This window comes from Macrotis lagotis, chromosome 2 (genome assembly GCF_037893015.1).
Source record: "Macrotis lagotis isolate mMagLag1 chromosome 2, bilby.v1.9.chrom.fasta, whole genome shotgun sequence".
Classification (NCBI taxonomy): domain Eukaryota; kingdom Metazoa; phylum Chordata; class Mammalia; order Peramelemorphia; family Peramelidae; genus Macrotis; species Macrotis lagotis.
The window spans coordinates 234,871,445-234,894,157 of record NC_133659.1 but is presented as its reverse complement, the minus strand read 5'-3'; the positions used below and the strand labels follow the sequence as shown (position 1 = coordinate 234,894,157).

Below are 22,713 nucleotides of genomic sequence, written 5' to 3'. Positions count from 1 at the left end.
AATAGCATTGTCCATAGCCAGTCTCCTAGTGTTGTCCTAGCTCTCTGAATTGCTGAGAGGAGTTACATCCATCAAGGTTGATCAACTCACAATATTGTTAATGTGTACAATGTTCCCCTGGTTCTGCTCCCATTGCTCAGCATCATTTCCTGTAATTCATTCCATGCTTCTCTAGAGTTCTACCATTTATGGTTCTATATAGAATAATAGTATTTCATGATTCATATACATAACTTGTTCAGTCATTCCCCAATTGATGGTATGCTCACATCCTTAAAGCTCACACATTATCTTCCTTTAGGAGATGATGGGATAGGGAGAAAAAAGATAGAGAGGTGTGGCAACTGATGTTGTCACAATCCTCAACTTATTTATAAGCAGTAAAATGTTAACAGAGGCCATAGAGAGGAGAAGGAAGCAGACTGGTTACAAGAGCATAAAGGGGGAAAAGAGAAATTTCAATGGGAAAATAGAGAAGGGAGAAAACTTAAAAAAAGTAAATGATCATAGAGCAAGAGAAAGAAGACACAGAAACATCAGAAACAACATGATGATGTGTAGAAATATCAAAGGTAAAAAAGATTATATATTTTTAATATTTTAGATCATCTTTTTAATAATGCAGATCATAAATCTATCCTTTAGATATACTTTGGCTGACTTTCAGCTGTATTCAATAGTTCTTCAAATATTGGTGTTTTCCAATATGGGAAAGTTCAAGGTATATTAAGTCTGACTTTTAAAAGAATAACTGAGATTATTTATACACATCACAAAAGGATTCTTAAATTGGTAAGATCCCCAGAATCTTTAATTATTTTAAATACTGAGAATTCCTGGTGAAGTGTTTTCAGAGCTTTCCTTACTTTTATGATTGATCAACTGTTTGGTAATATTGTAAGGCCTGAGAAAATTTAGATCAGATTAGAGAAAATTTAGAGAAGAAGGATTAAATGGTACATTTGGAGTTAGAGGAGTTGGCTTCAAATTCTGTATCTGACACATAGGAACATGGGATCATAGATTTAGAGCAAAAAAAGAGAGGTTATTGAATCCAACCTTATTTTACAGAAGAGAAAAACTGAGACCAGGAAAGGTTTAAATGATTTACCTGGGGGTCATGCTGCAAGTATATAAATGTCTGAGTTATGATTTGAAACCAGATCTCCAAGTTCAGTGTGTTCTAATCACTAGTCTGTCTTTGAAGGTGTATGTATGTTCTGTGAATGCTTCTTTTATACCTTTTTATGCAAATGATGTCTTTACCTCTACTGATCTTGTCCCTCTAGGACTGAAACTGTCTAATAATTCTTAGTTTCCCTAAGATCAAATACACACACACACACACACATACATACATATATATATATACATATACATACATATCTATAGCTATAGTTTTATCTCTCTCTCTCTACACACACACACACACACTCAAAAATGTGTCCTATGTGGAATTTTTCTTTTTCTTGAAGCAGCTGCAACATGTTACTATTTCTATGAAAACAACTGGATCAGATTTGAAGCTTGAGCCACACTTGCTCATTCAACTAAGTATGTGCAGTCTCCTGCTTTTCTTGTCTATAATTAGAGCAAATAAGGGTATTTTTTCATATCTCTTCCGCATACCCAGGGTTATTACAATTACACAACATTGCTTCCTTTTCTTTTAATGTTACTATTTTCCCCTATATACAATTTTTAACTCATTGTGCATATTTTGTTCTGTATCAGCCAAATAAATCTTCCCTTACTTCTTGGAATTCTTCAGTCATTACTTTTTACAATACAAAGATATTACCTTCATGTGAATATAGTCAATCATCCCAATGGTTTTATTGACAAGATTCACATCTTTCTAGGGTAAGGAGATGAAGACATGGCTTAGTGCTTCACTAAGAATACCTTCATTGGACCTCTTTGCATATGTATTTTCAGCCTCTGAGGTTCTACAAACAACTGGCTTTTATGATAAAGGTTTTTTACTTTCTTTTCAGTCTCCCTCTTTTTACCTAGTAGGTACTGGGTTCTGTTTCCCACAGAATTCACAGATCTCTCAAATCATGTTGCTCCATCCCATCCTTATCTTGCTTCCCTTCTATGGTAAGTCTGAAAGTATGCACACACTTAGCATATAGTCTAAATGGAGTTTCCTGCATGGAAATAAAATATAATCATATTAATGGGGCAGTTACTTGTCACAATGGAGAGGATGCTGAGTCTGGAGTCAGGAAGCTCCATCTTCATAAGTTCAAATCAATCCCCCAAATATTTACTAGATTTGTGACTCAGGTTTATCTTGTTTTATTCATCTATAAAATGAGCTGGAGAAAGGAATGGCAAACCATGCCAGTCTCTTTGCCAAGAAAACCCCAGATGGGGTCATGAAGAGTTAGAAATGACTTGAAAGAAACCCGATCAACTTCTGTTAATAAGCTGAAGTTATTGAACACAATCATTCCTGGTAATGCCTCAAAAATTCCAGGTTCTTCTTGCTTCCAGAAACAAATAATCTATTTTGTTTGACTTTCAAAGCCTTTCATAACCTATCCCCCTCCTACTTTTCCAATCTTTTGGAACCTTACTCCCCAACTCTTTGATTCAGTATCTAGCCTACTTGACTGTTCCAAGAACAAGACACTCCATCATTTAACTCCAGGTGTTCTCTCTGGCAATCCCTCATGCCTGGAATATTTTCCTTCCTTCACTCTGACTTCTGACTAATCTGGTTTTCTTTAAAAGTCCCAACTGAAATCTCATCTCTGTTGGAAGTCTTCCACTTAATTCTAGTGCCTTCCCTCTTTTAATTTCCTATTTTCTGTATAGCTTTCTTTGTATATATATATTTGTGTTCATATTGCACTGAAGAACTCTGCCTGTAATTCATAAATTAAATTATAAGCTTCTTGAGGACAAGGACTATTGTTTGTCTGGAACATATAGGTACCTAATAATAAATAGTCATGATTAATTACAAAGGCGATGGATTGGGAGCAGCTCCCAGTCCAAGAGATGAGGAGGAAAAGGGTAGATGTAGATAACAATCTCTGGTGTACAAAGCTGAAAAAAATCATTAAATCATGCTACTGGGTAAAACATAAATTTATGTTAATATGTGACATATGTAACAAATGTATGTTACATCATACATAAGCTGTGTGATGCTAGGCCTTCACTATGATGATCATTTTATTTACATCTCTATTCACTGTTCACTATCCCAGTTGCCACGGAAGCTCTTTCTTAGTTTTCAATTCCTCCTCAAACTTCCCACCCACTCAAATAAGAATCTTCCATCATATTTCTCTGAAAAAATTAAAGCTATTTTTTCAGGAACTCTTTCTCCTTCTCACATCACTAGAAGCCTTCAGCCATTTTCTCCTTCACCTCCCATATGAAGAGGTAGCCCTTCTCTTTCCAAGCTTTTCTACCTGCACAAAATAATCTATTCCATTTCATCTGCATCAGATTGACCCCTTTATCATCCCTGCTCTCACTAGTTTTCAATCTCTCCCTTTAACTCTTTCTTAAATGCCAAAAACATACCCCCATCCTCAAAAAATATTTACCTGAACCATCCAGCAATAATAATTGTCCCATATCTCTTTTCCCTTCTGTGGCTAAACTCCTTGACAAGAACATCTAAAACTGGTATCCTCATTTCCTTTCCTCTTACTCTCATAACTTTGTATCCTGACTTTGGACTCCATAATTGTTAGCTTTCCATTTTAATGGATCTGCTTATGTTTAAGATCTTCGCATTTTCTTCTTCCTAAAGTCTTTGGTAATTTCTCCCGTCCTTCACTTTGTCTCCCTCTTCATTGATTGTGGTTTCCATGGCAACTAGATTTCAAAGCATTTCAACCTTCTCTCTCACACTTACCTATTCCCAGTTTACCAGCCTAGGTCTCTGCCCTAGGTCAGAATTGACCTCAGCTGTATGCTGTACTGTTTCCTTAAGGTTTAGTGGAATGCTGCACCTGGATGCAGTGTTGGGTTTTAATGTAAACCTCAGCCATATATCCTTAGGCTTCCTAGAAAAACCTTACTATAAGTAGTATAGTAAGTAGTAGTAGTAGTAGTAGTAGTAGTAGTAGTAGTAGTAGTAGTAGTAGTAGTAGTAGTAGTAGTAGTAGTAGTAGTTTTGTAGCAGTTTTTTTTTAGGTTTTTGCAAGGCAAATGGTTTAGTGGCTTTCCCAAGGCCACACAGCTAGGTAATTATTAAGTGTTTGATGCCGGTTTTGAACTCAGGTCCTCCTGACTCTAGGGCTGGTGTTCTATCTACTGCGCCATCTAGCCGCCCCTGCTGCAGATTTTAATGCCTGTAATTCCCTGAACCAGATCTTTCTAGTAGTCAGAAACTCATCTTTATCATAAGAAGTATAAAACTGTTTTGAAACCTATCATGTCTTTTCATGGTCTCTCCAAATATTTAATTTAGAAATTTGTCAGAATCTTTAGAACTCTAAACAGTCACATGCAAATAAATGAGTTGAGGGACTCGAATGCTGTCAAAGAGGTCCTCTCCATTTGAAAGGACAGGTGGTCTTCCTAACAATCTTTCAGAAAGTGGATTTGTTCTTTTTTTTTTTCTTAGAAGTTTTTTCCCTGCCATTTCATCCACTGTGTAGTTCACACATACAAAACTAAAAAAAAAAAAAAAAGATAAAACAGGAAGAGGGACATATAGTAGAAAGGCATGAAAAGATAGCATGTCACATATGAGAGAAAGCAAGAGGATCACTCCAGCTTGGTCTGTTCACATACAAAAGGGGCAATCAATACCTTTAGTAAGAACTGTAGAATATTTCCCTATAAATCTGTGATGTATGGGAAAAATTAACATATTGGAGGGGACATGTGACCAGAGCATGTGGATTATTTGCTTTTTGATGTTTGCAAACCACTGATGTCATTTAGTAATTTCATCCTCTCTCTCCACCATGATTAACTGTCTGATGATCCTGTATTGTCTGACTGAGAACTGTTCAACAGAATGCATATTTTTTTCCTGTTTCTTATTCTGGGGCACCTAAACATCCTGGTAGCTTTCAAAAGAGTGAATGACCTTTTCGAAAAAGCAAAATTTTCTTCCTTGCGACTGTAAAAAGTGTTCTCTTGTTTTCTCCTGTCTTCCTCTCTGTAGAATCTATGCTAAGCCTCTCATTTTGAAAAGAATCTCTTTCTTTTAAAAATTAGCAACTCTTCCACCTCCCTTGCATTGAAAATTATTTTGATATGTTTTGATAGTTGGATACAAGGTCTATTATATATTTTGTAGTCATTTTGAATAGAATTCATTTTGAGTTCTTTCTACCAGATTTTATTTGTAATTTATATCTATATGAAGGCTCACAACCTAGGTGTCGCTATCTTGTCAATCTCCAAAGCTATTGCCGTGACCTGGAAATTTCACCTTTGTAAACATGTCTCAAATATGTCCCCCTTTCTTTAACACTGCCACTACTCTAGTTTTCCTTCTAAGGGGTCTACTTGAATCAGGGGTCATTCAGCCACTAGTGTTTTTCCCCTAAATCCTGATCCCCCTCCAAAAACTTCTCATTACCTCTAGGAACAAATAATAAATTATACTGTTTAGCATCCAAAGCTCTTCATAACTAGTCACCCTTCCTACTTTTCCACTTTTACAATTTACTCTCAACATAGAGACCCTGACCCCTGACTTCAATCTTTATTGATAACTTCATATCTTTTGTGATCCTGGAATGAATGCTCTGCCCTCCCCCTGTCCACCTATTGACCTCTGACTTCAACTCCCAGCTAAAATCCTATCTAATATATAAAACCTTCCCAAACAATTTTAGGCTATCTGCAATGGAGAATACCATCTGTATCCAGAGAAAGAACTATAGAGTTTAAACAAAGACCAAAGATTATTACCTTCAATTTTTAAAAAAGTTGTCTTATGTGCTATATAATTTTGCTATCTCTAATAATTTTTTCCTCAAGAATATGTTTTTTCTCTCAACACATTCAATTTTGATCAATGCATAACATGGAAACAATATAAAGATTATCAGATTGCCTTCTAATGGGGGGAGGGGGAGGGAAGGGAAGTTTGGGGGAAAGTATAAAATTCAAAACCTTACCAAAAACTGATAGATAGAAACTACTATTGTATATAATTGGAAAACAAAATATTTATATGATAAAATAGAAAGAAAAAAAAGCCTTCCCAAACCTTTTAATTCCAGTAAATTACCTCCATTAATTCCTATTTATGTTCTATATAATTTGCTTCATATAGATTTATTTGTATATTTTCTTTCCCATTATATTGAGAGCCGGAACTGTCTTATGACTCTTGTATCCCCAGAACCTTGGCACATGGTAACTGGCCCTTTATAAATATTGATTGGGCAGCTAGGTGGCTCTGTGGATAGAGCACTGACTCTGGAATGAGGAGGACCTGAGTTCACAAAATCCAGCCTCAGACATTTAATAATTACCTAGCTGTGGGACCTTGGGCAAGTCACAACCCCATTGCCTTGTCAAAAAAAGTATTGATTTTATTTTATATCTTGCTACTTTTCTGAAGCTACTGAGTATTTAATTTCAGTTTACTCTCCAGGATTCTTTTTTTTTTTATTTCAGTGATTTTATTTTGAGAATGAGTCAATAAGTAAACAAATAGCCCTTACTATAATTGGAAAAAATAATAAAAATTGCTGCTATAATCTACCTTTCTTTTTTCTTCTTTTTTCGATATCAATCTTAATGTATTTCCCTCTCCTCCTCTTTCTTTTTATTATATTTCTTTTTATTTTTGTACAAATTTTACTAAATCTTGTACAAATATTACTAAAATATTATTGTTTAAGAGTAAACATAATACCCCTCCCCAAAAATATGGACCCTCATGAACAATAAAGTAAATGAAAGAAAAAAATTAAAATTAAAATTAAAAAAAATAATAATGGGGCAGCCAGGTGGCACAGTGGACAGAGCACCGGCCCTGGAATCAGGAGCACCCAAGCTCAAATCTGGCCCCAGACACCCAACAATCACCCAGCTGTGTGACCCTGGGCAAGTCACCCCAACCCCATTGCCCTGCAAAAACTAAAATAAAAAACAAATAAAATAATAATAATTATAATAATAATAATAATAATAATAATAATAATAATAATAATAATAGTTCTTCAGTCTGTGTTACAACACCACCAGCTCTGTCATAGGTGAATCACATTCTTTATGATAAATCCATCACAAAAGCTACTTCCATATTTTTCCTCTGTTGCCATTGCTGATAGCAACTCCTTCCATTTATACTTATCCACTACCATATACTATATTTTCTCTCTCTTTTCACTCTGTCCCTCTTCTTAAATGTGCTGTAGGGTAGCTGAGTGGCACAGCAAATTGATCTCTGACTCTGGGGCCAAGAGGTCCTGAGCCCACATACCACCCCTAAGGCCCAGCAACCACCCAGCCCTGTGGTCCTGGACAGGCCATCCAATCCCAGCCCCTTGCAAGAAGTAAAAAAGAAAATGTGTTATATCTGACCACTCTTCCCCATGGTCCACCCTCTCCTCCATCACTCATATCATCCCTCTTTCCCCCATCCCCCTTCTCTCCTTCTTACTCTAGATGTCTATACCCCATTGAGAATATATGCTGTTTCCTCTCCAAGTCACCTCTGATGAGAGCGAAGGTTCCCTCATTCCTCCTCACCTTCCCCACTTCCATATCATTGCAATAGCTCATTGTAATAAAAAAATCTTAATATATGAAATATATTAGCCTATTCCACCTCTCCTTTCTCTTACTCCCATTACATTTCCCTTTTAGCCATTGACTCCATTTTTACAATATATTATATCTTCAAATTCAGCTCTCTCCTGTGCTTCATCTATAAAAGCTCCTTCTATCTGCTCTATTAAATAAGAAATTCTTATGAGTATTATCGGTATCATTTTTCTATGCAGGAATACATGTAGTTCATCATCATTAAGTCCCTCATATTTTCCCCTTCTCCTCCAATCTCTATGCTTCACCTGAGTTCTGTATTTGAAGATCAAACTTTCTGTTCAACTCTGGCCATTTTAACAGGAACATTTGAAATTCCCCTGGTTCATTGAAAGTCCATCTTTTTCTCTGGAACAGGATATTCAGTTTTGCTGGGTAGTTGATTCTCAGTTGCATTCCAAGTTCTGTTGACTTCTGGAATATTATATTCCAAGCCCTACGAGCCTTTAATGTAGTTGCTGCTAAGTCCTGTGTGATCCTGACTGCAGCTGTGATATTTGAATTGTGTCATTTTGGTTGCTTGTAATATTTTCTCTTTGACTTGGGAGTTCTGGAACTTGGCTATATTATTCCTGAGGGTTGTTTTTTTTTTTTGCATCTCTTTCCAGGGGAGACTGGTGGATTCTCTCAATTTCTATTTTTCCCTCTGCTTCTAGGATATCTGGGCAATTTTCCTGTAGGAATTCTTTATAAATGAGGTCATGACTCTTTTCCTGATCATGAGTTTCAGGTATCCCAATAATTTTTAAATTATCTTTCCTGAATCTGTTTTCCAGATCAGTTGTTTTTTCAATGAGATGTTTCACATTTTCTTCTAATTTTTCATTCTTTTGGTTTTGAAGTATTGTGTCTTGACTTCTCATAAAGTCATCAGCTTCCTTTAGCTCCGTTCTAGATCTGAAGGATTTGTTTTCCTTAGAGAGCTTTCTTATCTCCTTTTTCCATCTGGCTAATTCTGCTTTTTTAAAGCATTCTTCTCCTCAATAACTTTCTGAATTGTTTTATCCATTTGACCTATGCTGATTTTTAACATGTTATTTTCTTCAGCATTTTTTGGACCTCCTTGACTGAACTGCTGACTTCTTTTTCATGTTTTTCCTGCATCTCTCTCATTTCTTTTCCCAATTTTTCTTCTATCTCCCTTACTTGATTTTCAAATCTTTTTTGATCTCTCTCATAGCCTGAGCCCAATTTCTCTTGATCTTCCAGTCTTTAGAGGCAGGAGCTTGGACTTCCTCATCTTCAGATTGAGTATTTTGATCCTTCTTGGGATCATAGACAATGTATTTCTCAGTGGTGTTCCTCTTTTTTCTCTGTTTACTTATTTCCCCAGCCTGTGACTGGTCTTGGGGTACTTCCTGAGTTTTTGAGTATTAATTGAGACCCCCCCCCAACAAGGATCTCAGTGTGTGAAGCTCTGTCTTTCCTCCTGGTCTGTGAATGACTACAAGTGCACCCTTCTGCCATGGGGCTGAGGTGGGGGGACCCCTGCTGTTCTATGGGGGTCCTAGCTGTGATAAGGATCTGAATGTGGTCAGAGCCCTGAGTGCTATTCCAGGTACAGATGAAAGACCTCAGAAGTTTCTCTCCACTCCCCTACCTTTGGTAGGCTGAGCACTCAAGACTCTGTTGCCTGGCGGCTCTTGCTTACAGGTTCCACCTGCTTCCATTTCCTGGATCTGGGCTGCTGTGACCACTGCTGCTGCTGAGTGCCCTGAGGTCTGGGCCTAACACACTTGCTCTGGCAGAGGTCACCCTGCTGATCTTCCAAGTTGTGACCAGTGCTCCCCCGGGGTGTAGGTTGGCTGACTGCCCCCACTGCTGTGAGCCATGGCTCCCAGGCTCTCTGGGGCTGCCTCCTGGGAGGTTGAAGTTCCTTCACTCTGGTGGGCCTCTCCTATAACCCTCGTGGAGTGGAGCCTTTCCACTATTTTCCAGGTTACCTTGATCTGGAGAACTGCCTCACTGGATCTTTCTATGGGTTCTGTCTCTTGAAAATTTAATTAGAGTCATTATTTTATGTTTTTGAAATATTAGAGAGAGAGCATCTAAGAGAGGCTCTTCTCCTGTCGCCATCTTGGCTCTGCCCCGTCTCCAGGATTCTTAAATAAGCCGTCATACTATCTGTAAAAAGTGATCATTTTGCTTCCTTTTTGCCAATGCTTATTTTCTCAAATTTTTTTTTTGTTCTTATGTTATAACTAGCATTTCTACCCCTACTTGGTACTTCACATACCAGGTGGCCTAAAGTATATGAGGCTTAGACTGAATTGGGGAGAAGAGAAAAATTGCATCTCGGTTCTATTTCTGAGCTAAAACTGTTTGAAAGTCATTTTGAGTCTTTTGATTTTTGGTGACTGTGGAAAAAAGTAGCAATTTATATCCTTTTAACCTTGAAAAGTATTCTTTTAGTGCCTAATTAATGATAGCTTTAATTAGATTTTATAGTACTTGTCTTATTTTTATAAGAATTTATCTCTCTCCTATGCCTCCATCTTGCATTGAGAAAAAAAGTTTTTTTAAACCCTCAAAGTAAATTTTCTTATGTGTAAAAAATGTACATCTCTTTCTGCATTTTAAATTCCCCCTCTCTGACAGGAAGCCCAAAACTTATAGGGAACTTAATGAGCCATGTTTCAAAGGAGGAAAGAATTTCCAAAGCCAGGAATTGAGAGCTACAACTTGATTATACTGATTATATTCACTACATCTTACTATTAATGTACTTTAATTACATTTTATTGTTATTGTACTTGAGCCCATCATCCCTAGGGAACCATATTTGTGTAAGGAAAGAATAATCTTCCCCACTTCCTCCTTGAAGATTTGATGGGTTTTGTACCAACTGTTTATTAATGTGGTGTCTCTTTGTTTATTCTTATATTAATCCAACCTTGTCACAATGGGTAATATTTGAATGTTTTTGAGGTTTCTTTGCCTAATATCTGTTAAATATTCATTAAGATTATTGGTCTACAGTTTTCTTTCTGTTCTTTCCCTGGTTTAGATAATCAAGATCATATTTATCTTAGTTTGGTAGGATCCCAAGCAAATTGCATAACAAGGGATATTTTTGTATGTGTTGTATCTTCTGGGCTCTCAGATATTAATGTTTATATGGACAAGCTGGATTTCCAGAAAATCTTTTACACTATCATTTTTGTTACTTCATTTTTGAACCTCATTTCTCCCTCATCTGTAAAAAAGAAGGGTGTGTTTGATCATTGTAGTTTATAAAAGGAGTAACTGAAAATTTTATTCAAAATTGGGCTTTCCTTTGGTGGTAGGAGAGATAACCTCAATTAGTTTTAAAAACCTAGAACTAACCCTACTTAAAAACTTGAGAAACAGTTTTGAAAATTTATCTTTGCTCTCAGGCTTCTTACAGAAAGGGATTTCTCTCCACCTCCTTAACATCTACTTCTATCTAAGTAGTTTTTTGTAAAAAACCCTTAATATCAAACTCCCATATAGGAACTAACCTGCCACTTCAAAATTAAATGAAATAATCTTTCCATATTTACTTTAGAGTAGTCAGACTTAGGTGTGCTGAGATGTTTCTGTGGGAACATTATAGAACATGAGACATTCATTAAACATACATATACATTATTTATGAATTCCCAGTTCTTAAGTGCAGGAACTTGTTCTACCTGATGCACTCATTCACATGAATAATCTAGGAAGCTTGTTTCCAAAAATTTGATGGTATAAATTAGAGGGACCTTTAGAACATGCTTCAGGTGTTTTGTAACTATTTTCTATTCCCTCATAGCATAATGGCCAATCTTCTAGCAAGGTGCAGTTTCTTTCTTTTTTTTTAAATTAATTTTTATTAAAGATATTATTTGAGTCTTACAATTTTCCCCCCAATCTTACTTCCCTCCCCCCACCCCACCCCATGGAAAGCAATCTGTCAGTCTTTACTTTGTTTCCATGTTGTACCTTGATCCAAATTGGGTGTGATGAGAGAGAAATCATATCCTTAAAGAAGAGAAGAGATGTCTAAGAGGTAACAAGATCAGACAAAAAGATATCTGGTTTTTTCTAAATTAAAGGGAAAAGTCCTTGAACTTTGTTCAAACTCCACAGCTCCTTATCTTGATACAGATGGCACTCTCCTTTTCAGACAGCCCAAAATTGTTCCTGATTGTTGCACTGATGGAATGAGCGAGTCCTTCAAGTTTGAACATCACTCCCATGTTGCTGTTAGGGTGTACAGTGTTTTTCTGGTTCTGCTCATCTCACTCAGCATCAGTTCATGCAAATCCCTCCAGGCTTCCCTGAAATTCCATCCCTCCTGGTTTCTAATAGAACAATAGTGTTCCATGACATACATATACCACAGTTTGCTAAGCCATTCCCCAATTGAAGGACATTTACTTGATTTACAATTCTTTGCCACCACAAACAGGGCTGCTATAAATATTTTTCTACAAATAATGTTTTTTCCCTTTTCTTCATCTCTTCAGGGTATAGACCCAGTAGTGGTATTGCTGGGTCAAAGGGTATGCACATTTTTGTTGCCCTTTGGGCATAGTTCCAAAGAGCTCTCCAGAAGGGTTGGATGAGTTCACAGCTCCACCAACAATGTAATAGTGTCCCAGATTTCCCACAACCCTTCCAACAAGGATCATTATCCTTCCTGGTCATATTGTCCAATCTGAGAGGTGTGAGGCGGTACCTCAGAGAAGCTTTAATTTGTATTTCTCTAATAATTAATGATTTGGAGCATTTTTTCATATGGCTATGGGTTGCTTTGATATCCTCATCTGTAAATTGCCTTTGCATATCCTTTGACCATTTGTCAATTGGGGAATGGCTTTTTATTTTAAAAATGTGACTCAGTTCTCTGTATATTTTAGAAATGAGTCCTTTGTCATAATCATTAGTTGTAAAGATTATTTCCCAATTTACTGCATTTATTTTGATCTTGGTTACATTGGTTTTATCTGTGCAAAAGCTTTTTAATTTAATGTAATTGAAATCATCTAATTGGTTTTTGGTGATGTTCTCCAACTCTTCCTTAGTCATAAACTGCTCCCCTTTCCATAGATCTGACAGGTAAACTAGTCCTTGATCTTCTAATTTGCTTATAGTATTGTTTTTTATGTCTAAGTCCTGTAACCATTTGGATCTTATCTTGGTAAAGGGTGTGAGGTGTTGGTCTAATCTAAGTTTCTTCCATACTAACTTCCAATTATCCCAGCAGTTTTTTTATCAAAGAGGGAGTTTTTATCCCAATGGCTGGACTCTTTGGGTTTATCAAACAGCAGATTACTATAATCATCTCCTGCTTTTATACCTAGTCTATTCCACAGGTCCACCACTCTATTACTTAGCCAATACCAAACAGTTTTCATGACTGATGCTTTATAATATAATTTTAGATAAGGTAGGGCTAATCCACCTTCTTTTGCACTTTTTTTCATTAAGCTCCTGGCAATTCTTGACTTTTTATTTCTCCATATGAATTTACTTACAATTTTATCTAACTCATTACAAGGTGCAGTTTCTATTGCTTAAATGTCTATTATGCCTTTATTTGATTTGTTTCATTTGATCCTTTTGAAAGAGAATTTCTCATCATTTAAAAAGTGTATGATAGACCAAAAAACATTAAAGACAAGTCACTCAACAAATTTCAGAATTGTATACATTTTCTCAAAATATTTTTGGAGCAGATATGTCCTGTTTCGTTTAATATCAATGTACACTTAAAGATCTATTGAGCTATCAGATAGTAACACAAAATAGGACCAGACAAAACTTTATTCCTAGTTCCAATAGAAATAAATCTTTGTATTCTGTATCAAATTTGCATATTGTATGACCTTAGTTTGAGATAAGAGTTAAGAAACCAGACTATAAAAGTATTGTTTAGAGATGATCGTAACATTAAATTATTTTTTCACAGTCATTTTTCTATTATGTAAACAAACTGAACAATGGCACTGGTGATACAAACTCCTTATTTCTGATTCACCAATTTTCCTTTTCTTTCCTCTTTATATTAAAATAAGTGAGTCTTCTGCACAGAGATATGGAGAAAGGCAGCCTTAGAAGAATTTTAGACATGGAGGGGAAGAAAATCAAGTATCAAACTTCACAAATCTGGGGAATTTGGCAGTCTTTCATCTTTAAAGCAATAATAAAAAAATGGAAGAAGAGTATTAGATGATGATATAATAATTTGATTAATTTGGAACTTTTTCAGATTGGCAGACTATATATTTAAGAATCAATTTATAGGAAATATTCATTGCACTCCCCCCCCCCCCAGAAATCTCTGTCCAAAGGCAAGCCTCTTTCAGATATGGAAAATTTTGCAAAAAGTGAAAATAAGAGTTGAGAAAAATACCACAAAAACATACCCATTGAAAAAAGAAACATAATTCCCCAGGACTGAAACGTATTAGTTCCTAGCATCTAGTTTATATGAGGAAAGAACTCCTTTAGTTTGGCCTTAAAAATAATTATGTTAACCTGCAGAATTTGCCTTAAAAAGGGACAAACTTTAACCTCCAGGGTTTGTTCTTAACAAAGAGCAAAACAGAACTAGATTAACTTACGAATATTTCTCTAAGCTTGCTGATATTCAGACATGCGTAGAGGGCTCTGGCTAACATATGAACATATGAAATCTTGGAAACTGGATCCTTATACCTTCCACTATGAGAGGAGATCTGAAAAGCTATTTCTCTATCAAGGAAGGGAGTGGCCTTCAATTAGGATTGGACTAGATAATCAGACACACCTACTAGGAGATGTATCCAGAAAAATATTCCAGGAAGGATGACTGACCCCAAACCCCCAGGATCTTTGTCCTGAACCTTTTTGCTAATACCAAAACAAATGTGCATCTTCCCTGCTCCAAGATGTCAGTACACCCAGTGAGTTTTGTTAAAATGGGATTTTATTAGAGGTCAATGCATATTAGTCATTTGAGGACTTTATTTAAAATAGTACTTGGAAATCCTGAATCCCTCGTACTGTTTTAGTGATCTTAGGACATATATGTATATTGCCTAGTTATGATGTAGAGTGCAGAAATGTAGATATTGGTTTTATCACCATGAGGTGGAAATAAGACCTCTCACTAAAAAAAAAAAACATCTTTAATTGAAGTTAGTTTCACGGTTACTCAGAAAAGATGAAGACAGGACAGAGGCGATCCCAGGAGAGACAGACCTCCAGACCTTAGAGGTCTCTCCTTATAATCTACCTTTTGCCTTTCTTTGTATCCCCAGTGCTTAGCATAGTGCCCATACTAAGGCACTAAATGAATGCTTATTGACAGACTGGTGAAGCGTTGTAACAGAAAAAAAAGATATAGCTTCTGCTTCTTGGAAAGACTGATTGGAGGAAGGAAAAGCTTTAGTTTTCTCTGTGCATTCTCTGCCTCTCTACTGCCTCAGAGGTTGATGTGCCTCAGAGCTAGTCAAGGTAGGTAACCTGGAAAAGTTATACAGACTTGGGGTTTCTGCATTTACTTTACCTTGTGAACCCAGAAGAGTGACACAAGTGGAACAACCACTATAGAAGGGAATATCCTACCTGAGAGAATTAAGAACTCCAAAAGAAAAACAAAGCCAAGTACTGTAGTCTTTACCCATTAATGAATTGTGTTATGCAAATTACTCCTAAGGAAAGCAAAGATTCCAAGTTTCAAAGTCAGAGTTGAAAAATAGCTCCTGGCACTTGTATTCTCTATACAAGTATTTCTCTACAGCAAGTAACTCCAAAGATGCATATTCATTATCTCTCCTGGGAACTGTTTTTCTTGATTTGCCTTTAGTATAGTAAATATTTCTGATTAAAAGTGAATGGCTGGGGTGGTTAGGTGGTGTAGTGGATAAAGCACTGGCCCTGGAGTCAGGAGTACCTGGGTTCAAATCCGACCTCAGACTCTTAATAATTGCCTAGCCGTGTGGCTATGGGCAAGCCACTTAACCCGTTTGCCTTACAAAAAAAAAAAAAAGACTAAAAAAAGTGAATGCCCCCCCATGGCACTTAACCCCATTGCCTTGAAAAAACTTAAAAAAAGTTAATGGGGGGGTGCACTGACCCTCAGACACTTAATAATTACCTAGCTGTGTGGCCTTGGGCAAGCCACTTAATCCATTGCCTTGCAAAAAATCTTTAAAAAAAAAGTTAATGGGGGAAAAAAGTCAATGGCAGATTTGTTAGATGGGAAATATTAGGGATTCAATTACTATGAAGTTTGGTAGCAGGAATATAGTTTCCCACTATTTGTAACAATGATTGCCTGTTGCTGCTATTGATTTTCCCAGTGTATGAAGGAAAAAGCTTCTAGTTTTTATGCAAAATCTCAAGAAGAAAAAATGTACAGGATTACTTCCTTGGGGAATCTATAGATCTAGAGAAGTTCTAGAAATACAACTTCTAATATCATTTGATACAAGAAGCCCTACTCTCAAATTGTTTATTGTGCACATATGGGCTTCCTGGTCTGTTCTTTTTAGTGGATAATTCTACCAGTGTAAGCTGTCTTCCACAACATCTTGCACAACAGTTAATCCAAAAATAGGCCTCAGGCCTCAAAAATATGCTCTTCTCTATATTCTCAGTTTAGGCTCTTGGCTCATACTCTCCCTTTACTCATCTCCTTCACCTCAAAATATCCTTCTCTACCCATTTCCTTCTGTACTTGTGACTGATTTAGAGGTGAATTTTCTCTCCTCAATTCTAATTTCTCTAGAAGAAGCCTAATTTTAGCTCCTCACATCTTTTCTCACAGATCACTCCCCATGTCATATTTATATTTCTTCAGTTCATTCTCCCTTGAGTTCATATAGTGGGTAACAATTGCCAAATAGGTATTTACTTTAAAAAAAAACACCTGAGGGTTTTTTTTTGCTTTTTTTTTTTAGATTTTTCAAGGCAATGAGGTTAAGTGGCTTGCCCAAGGCCACACGGCTAAGTAATTATTAAGTGTCTGACACCGGATTTGAACCCAGGTACTCCTGACTCCAGGGCCGGTGCTCTATTCACGCGCCACCTAGCAGCCCCAACACCTGTGTTTTATTACCATGTTTAAGCATAGGTTTAGACCTCAGAGAGGAAAAAAACCAGAATCCTGACTAAGACACTCTAGTACAAGTTTCTTATAGTCTAAATTAGGTCAGAGTGACAGAAATAATTTACATATTGTCATCTTGTCTATTCCTATTTGATCATAAAAGTCAAAGATAAATCCATCCTTCTTTCAGTGTCAAAAGTTGAATAAATTTAAATTCATGTACATCCTCTAAGAAAACATTGTAAAGAAACTCTATATTCAAACTTAAGTTATAGATTAAGCTACATTTAGAGAAGTCACAAATAATCTGATTGAGGAGGACAATTTACATGTCATCAAAGAGTCAGGGAAAATTGAGATTCTTACTCTGTCTTCTTAAGGAATGTTTAAGGGTCTTAAGTAAATTTTCATATCCCATGGACAGGTTTTGCTCATGTGTGGTTAATATTAAGAGTTCATTTAGTTGACCAAAATTTTTAGAAAGGACGGCCCTTGAGTCCTGAATAATAAAATGAAATTAAAAATTCCAATAATAGGGCAGCTAGGTGGTGCAGTGGATAAAGCACCGGCCCTGGAGTAATGGAGTACCTGGGTTCAAATCTGTTCTCAGTAACTTAATAATTACCTAGACGTGTGGCCTTGGGCAAGCAACTTAACCCCATTTGCCTTGCAAAAAAACCTAAAAAAAACATTTCTATAATAGTCTCCACTGTTAAAAATATGCACAAGTTTTCCCCATTAATATACATACATACATACACACATATGTACTTATACAAATATGCATATATATATATATATTTTCTCTTATGTGAATATGAATAATAGCATGTTTCTAGAAATATGATGGTCATTGTTGTTCAGATTTTCTAAGTCTTCGCTCTTCTCTACAATCTTATTTTTATTGTATAAATTGTTCTCCTGCTCTGCTCACTTTACTTTATATCAATTTATATAAATCCTGCCCAGAGTTCTCTGAAAATATCCCTTTCATTATTTAAGAGCACATTGCATTCATATACATAATAGGTTTAACTATTTTTGAGTTAATGGGTAACAATTTTCTTCTACCATAAAAAGGAAGAGTTGCCACACATATTCTTATACTTTTACCATTTTCTCTGTTCTCTTTGAGATAGAGATGATAGTAGCAATATTTCCAGGTCAGAGCTTTTGGAGCCTAATTCCAAATTATTTTCCAGAATGTTGGACAAGTTCACAGCAAGTCACTTACCATTTCAGTGCTACAGGTAACTCTCAAAGCCAGTAAATTGTAGATGAGCTGCTGCTCTCCATCTATATAGGGAGTTTCTACCTTGGATTTTCCACACAAATGAAATAATGTGGTTAAGCTTCCACGTTCCCAATTCAATCTATATCTTTTTAATTGTATACAGTTCTGATCTATAACCTAATTTCTGTCAACCTGCTTTACAATTTTTTCAAAAGTTCTTAAAGGGCAGCTAGGTGGCACAGTGGATAGAGCACCGGCCCTGGAGTCAGGAGTACCTGAGTTCAAATCTAGCCTCAGACAGTTAATTACCTAGGTGTGTGGCCTTGGGCAAGCCACTTAACTCTGTTTGCCTTGCCAAACCTAAATAAAACAAAAGTTCTTACAGCTTTTTCATTGACTATTTGATTCTTTAACCCATTACATGTAACACTAATTTAATGATTATTCCTTTGTAAAAATGTGAAACCTGATAATTCTAAATTTCTGTCATTTCTACTTTTTCCAATTCCTTTGGGATTATTAATTTTTTTACATAATCAGATTGATTTTTTTTACCAATGTGCTTTTCATCATCTTTCCTCATGACCCACATTTACTAAAGTTTATGTTTACTAGATTTGGGTCATCTTGTCAAATTCTACATTGTTTCATTCTTCATCCTCTGCAACAGATGTTGGTACATAAACATTTCTTGGCAAATTTTTTGCTTATATTACACTATATTTATATTTTATAAAATATTTCCTATTGCTATTGTGATTGATTCTTTAAGTTAGAATGTAGAATCTTTGGTTCATTTTAGTCACGTTTCCTTTCTGTATTTATCATGATCGTGTTTATATTAATATAGTTTGTTTCTTCTAGGAAGATGCTCAGAGAACACTGGTTGATGAAATTGCTGTCATATGCAAATAATGGAAATTTCATCCTCTTTTTTTTCCCCAGAAAGTCATTCTGCTTCATTAGGGTAAATTCAGAGCTACTCATGTTGACTTGTTGCTCTGAGTTCCTGAAGCAATTTTCCATTGCACCCTGATTGACAGAGAACACAGAAGTAGAAGTCCCTGCCTCTTGAATAGAACTCTTCATAAATCATACATAGAAAATTGAACCCATCAAGTTTTTGATCCACCTAGCTCTGCTTCAAAGCACAAATCCAACTTGAGTGTCCACACAAAATAAATTTGGCTCCTATGGGTAAGTTTTTGTCAAATAGGGCAAATAGATTTGGAGTAGAGATATACTAATGACTTATAAGTGGCCATTGACCTCAAGTTTAACATTACTGAACAGAATACACTGGTTATGTTTTACTATATTTTTAAACACCTCATTATACACTAAGACTTAAATGTTTTCCTCTAATGCTGCTCATGGTGTAGAATTGATCTTGGTTTCTCCAAGACACAAGGGGCACAAGCATTAACAATATCAGGAGATTTTAGTATGGATTTAATGATAAAATCTCATCTAAACTCCTTCCAAGTTGAGTTTAAACAGGTTTACCATGTGAATTTAGGACTTTAAAGCCAAAGAGATCTTGCTATGATTTCTTTCTTTCAGTAGACCAGTGAGAGAAAGTAACTTTATCCAACCTCATACATCTATTAAGTGACAGATTTGGGATGCAAATTCAGGTTATCTAATTCCAAATCTAGTGCTATTATTTTATGAATCAATAAAATGTTTACCAGAATTTTATATTTTTCTTTCCTCCCTCCCTTCCTCCCTCAACCTTTCTCCCTTCTTTCCTCTGTCCCTTCCTTCCTTCCTTTACCATAGCAACTATCTTTTAATGTATTAGGTTATGATCTGTTTTGATGGAGGAAATATCCCAACTGATGAAATCAGATTTTTTTTTAAATACCTAAGTATCTCATCACTTATTTCTTGTGTAAAATAAGGGTTTGACTAAATGATCTCTAAAGACACTTCTAGCTCTAAATCCTAGGTATTGTTCCATATACATATATACATACATACATACATACACATATATATATATATATACACACACATTGCAGATTATATTTTCTCCATTTATGCAGTAATGAAAAATTTAAAGTCTACAACATATTTAACTAAACACCTACATCATAAAAGGAGTCTACCTTTCTACTCTGTGGTTCTTTCAAATTCTAGGATTTGAGAATATAATAGGAGCAATAATAAATTACCATAATGTGTATTGCTATCTGTAGGTTTATAGTGCTTTCATATACATTATCTCATTTTTGATTCTCATATATTTGATCTATTGAGAGTAAAGATAAATGGAAAAGTGCTGAACTTGGAGTGAAGACTTTAAATAACTCTAGAGTTCAATTTTCTCCTGAAACTTTCTAGTATATTAAATGGTAAAATACATCCTTTTTGAAGGTTGTGTTTTATTATGTAATATAGGAAAATATTTGCATTATTAGCCCCAGAGGATTTTTGTGGAAATCAAATAGGATAAAAATGTAAATCAACACATAAATGCTAGCTATTGTTTCCCTCTGAAGTAAACAAAGCAGGTTATTATCCTCATTTTATAATAGGCTAATACTGAACATTATTCACTTATAAAATTGGAATAAGTGATTATTGTGATAATTAGTAAATGCCAGAGCCAATACTAGAACCTTAAGTCTACCATTTTCTGACTCCTGATTATGCTCTTACAGTATTATTCAGGAATTGAACTATAAGAAAATTATGAAGAGATGAACACATCAATAGATTAATACATTTGGTTCAGTTCAGTTCACTGATAGGACTTTGCTCATAGTTAAATGAAACACTTCAGAGATAATCTTTCAATTAAATAAAGGTTCATGGTTTACATTAATTCCCTTCTCCAAACTTTTAAGTACATCTCAGAATGCAATAAGACTCAATAATTTTCTGCCTTTTCTCTGTGAGAATTATTTAAGATTTATTTCCTCCATTTAATAGATTATATAAGTAGGAAAGACTGACCTAAAAAGGTAGACTGTGCCTCTGACATTTATCTTAACTCTGGTTAGACACTCTACTTGTGAATAAGGGAAAGAGTTAAAAAATTTGAAAATCTTCTTGTCTAACCACTCACTCACAAAATAAGAGATCTAGATCTTACCTGCTATCTCTTCTTCCTTACTCTAGGGAAATTGCCCATAAAATTAGTTAACGTAATACAAATGCAATAAGAAAGAACTCAGTACCCATAAAGCTGAATGTTAATTTAAAATTTTTATTTTAACTAAATTGGGTTTTTAACACTACAAATAAGATCTTATATTAAACTCTGCAAATAAATCATATACACAATTATCTCCATTATATTAGATACTTATAGTACTGCTCAATATCTCTACAGATTCTAATGGAAGTAATGCAGTGTAGTAGTTGGTCTATTGACTTATGAGTCAGAAGAATTATGTTCTACCTTGGCTCTGCCATTTCTTGGACAAGTCACTTGCCCTCCAAGTTCTACTTTCCTCATTCATAAATTAAATTTCTAAGATCTAAGAAAAGCTATACAGATATGGGTTGGGTCAAAGTGTCAGGGCATCAATTTTTAAAATGTCTCCCACCTCTAGAGCTAGCATCTTCCCCCACTACATGTACTTAATTCTTGCTTCCAAAATTTTCTCTCTTGCTGTTTTTAGAAAAACAGTAGCTCCTAATATTCATTCCATTTACCTCTTATTGAATAAATATTGGTAGCTTTGTAATTAGTGTGACAGTGGAGGATTTAAAATTGGGAATAAAATATATATACATACTCCAGCTCTAGCAAGAACTTAAAAATATACTAACCTAAAACTGTCTTTGTTACTGTCTGTCTTCAGATAACAATATCAGACCTTCAGCCAACATTGGTCTTCCACTCAACCTGATTAACAAGCAAGAATCATGGCCAGCCTATGTCACCTATGTATCCCCAGTTGTCAACAAACTCATTGAACAAGACAAACTGAAACATATACAAAACCCAAAACCTAGTCGGGAAAACAGTTGGGACTCAAACTTCAGTGATCAATCATTACTAAACCTGCCAAAACGTGCTAACTTCTCTGCTGAAGCCACTTACTCAGAGAATCCCACAACATCAGTGCCAGCACTAGGAAGCTTGTCCTCATTGTCATTCTCACCACCTGTTTTACATGTGAATAATGCATTTCCCCAGATGGTTTTTAGAGACGGTCCTACTGAGGCTTACAACAGAATCATTTTTTCCCAAAAACCTATGCTGCGCATTTTGGTGTATGATGACCCACTAGAGAACAAGGAGAGAAAGACGAATGTTCATTAGACAACAAGTTTTCTGTAGGCCACCCCTACCAGTTTAATACTGCTTTTAAACTCTCTGAAAATTTTCTCACTTTCTTTTAAAGTTGCGCTGGATTTTTTTTGGGGGGGAAGTTAGAATGGCAATCTGATGCCAATACTATTAGAGCAATTGTGAAAGAGTTGGCTTAGAATTTGGGTCCCAAGGTTATGGATATGCTCCATCCCTTACCTCTACTCTCTACCCTGCATCCTAAGCAGATATGAGCTTGCAGTCCATTTCAGTTGTAAGAAGCTTGTAGGACAACAGAAATCACAGCCTCTAGTGACAAAACCCATGTAGCCTAAGGAAGATTCCAGATATGTATTTCCTTGAGTACTAGATTTCTCATGGCTTATGACCTGGTCTTTA

At 35.7% G+C, this 22,713-nt stretch overlaps 1 protein-coding gene across 1 annotated transcript; it reads left to right on the top strand.

Moving 5' to 3' along the window:
• The first annotated feature begins 385 nt into the window (after positions 1-385).
• On the top strand, positions 386-22,400 carry CDRT4 (CMT1A duplicated region transcript 4). Its single transcript, XM_074225190.1, has 3 exons — positions 386-572; positions 18,993-19,244; positions 21,863-22,400. Exons 2-3 carry the CDS (start codon positions 19,241-19,243, stop codon positions 22,324-22,326), a joined length of 468 nt encoding a protein of 155 aa, XP_074081291.1. The 5' UTR covers positions 386-572; positions 18,993-19,240; the 3' UTR covers positions 22,327-22,400.
• The last annotated feature ends 313 nt before the right edge of the window (positions 22,401-22,713 follow it).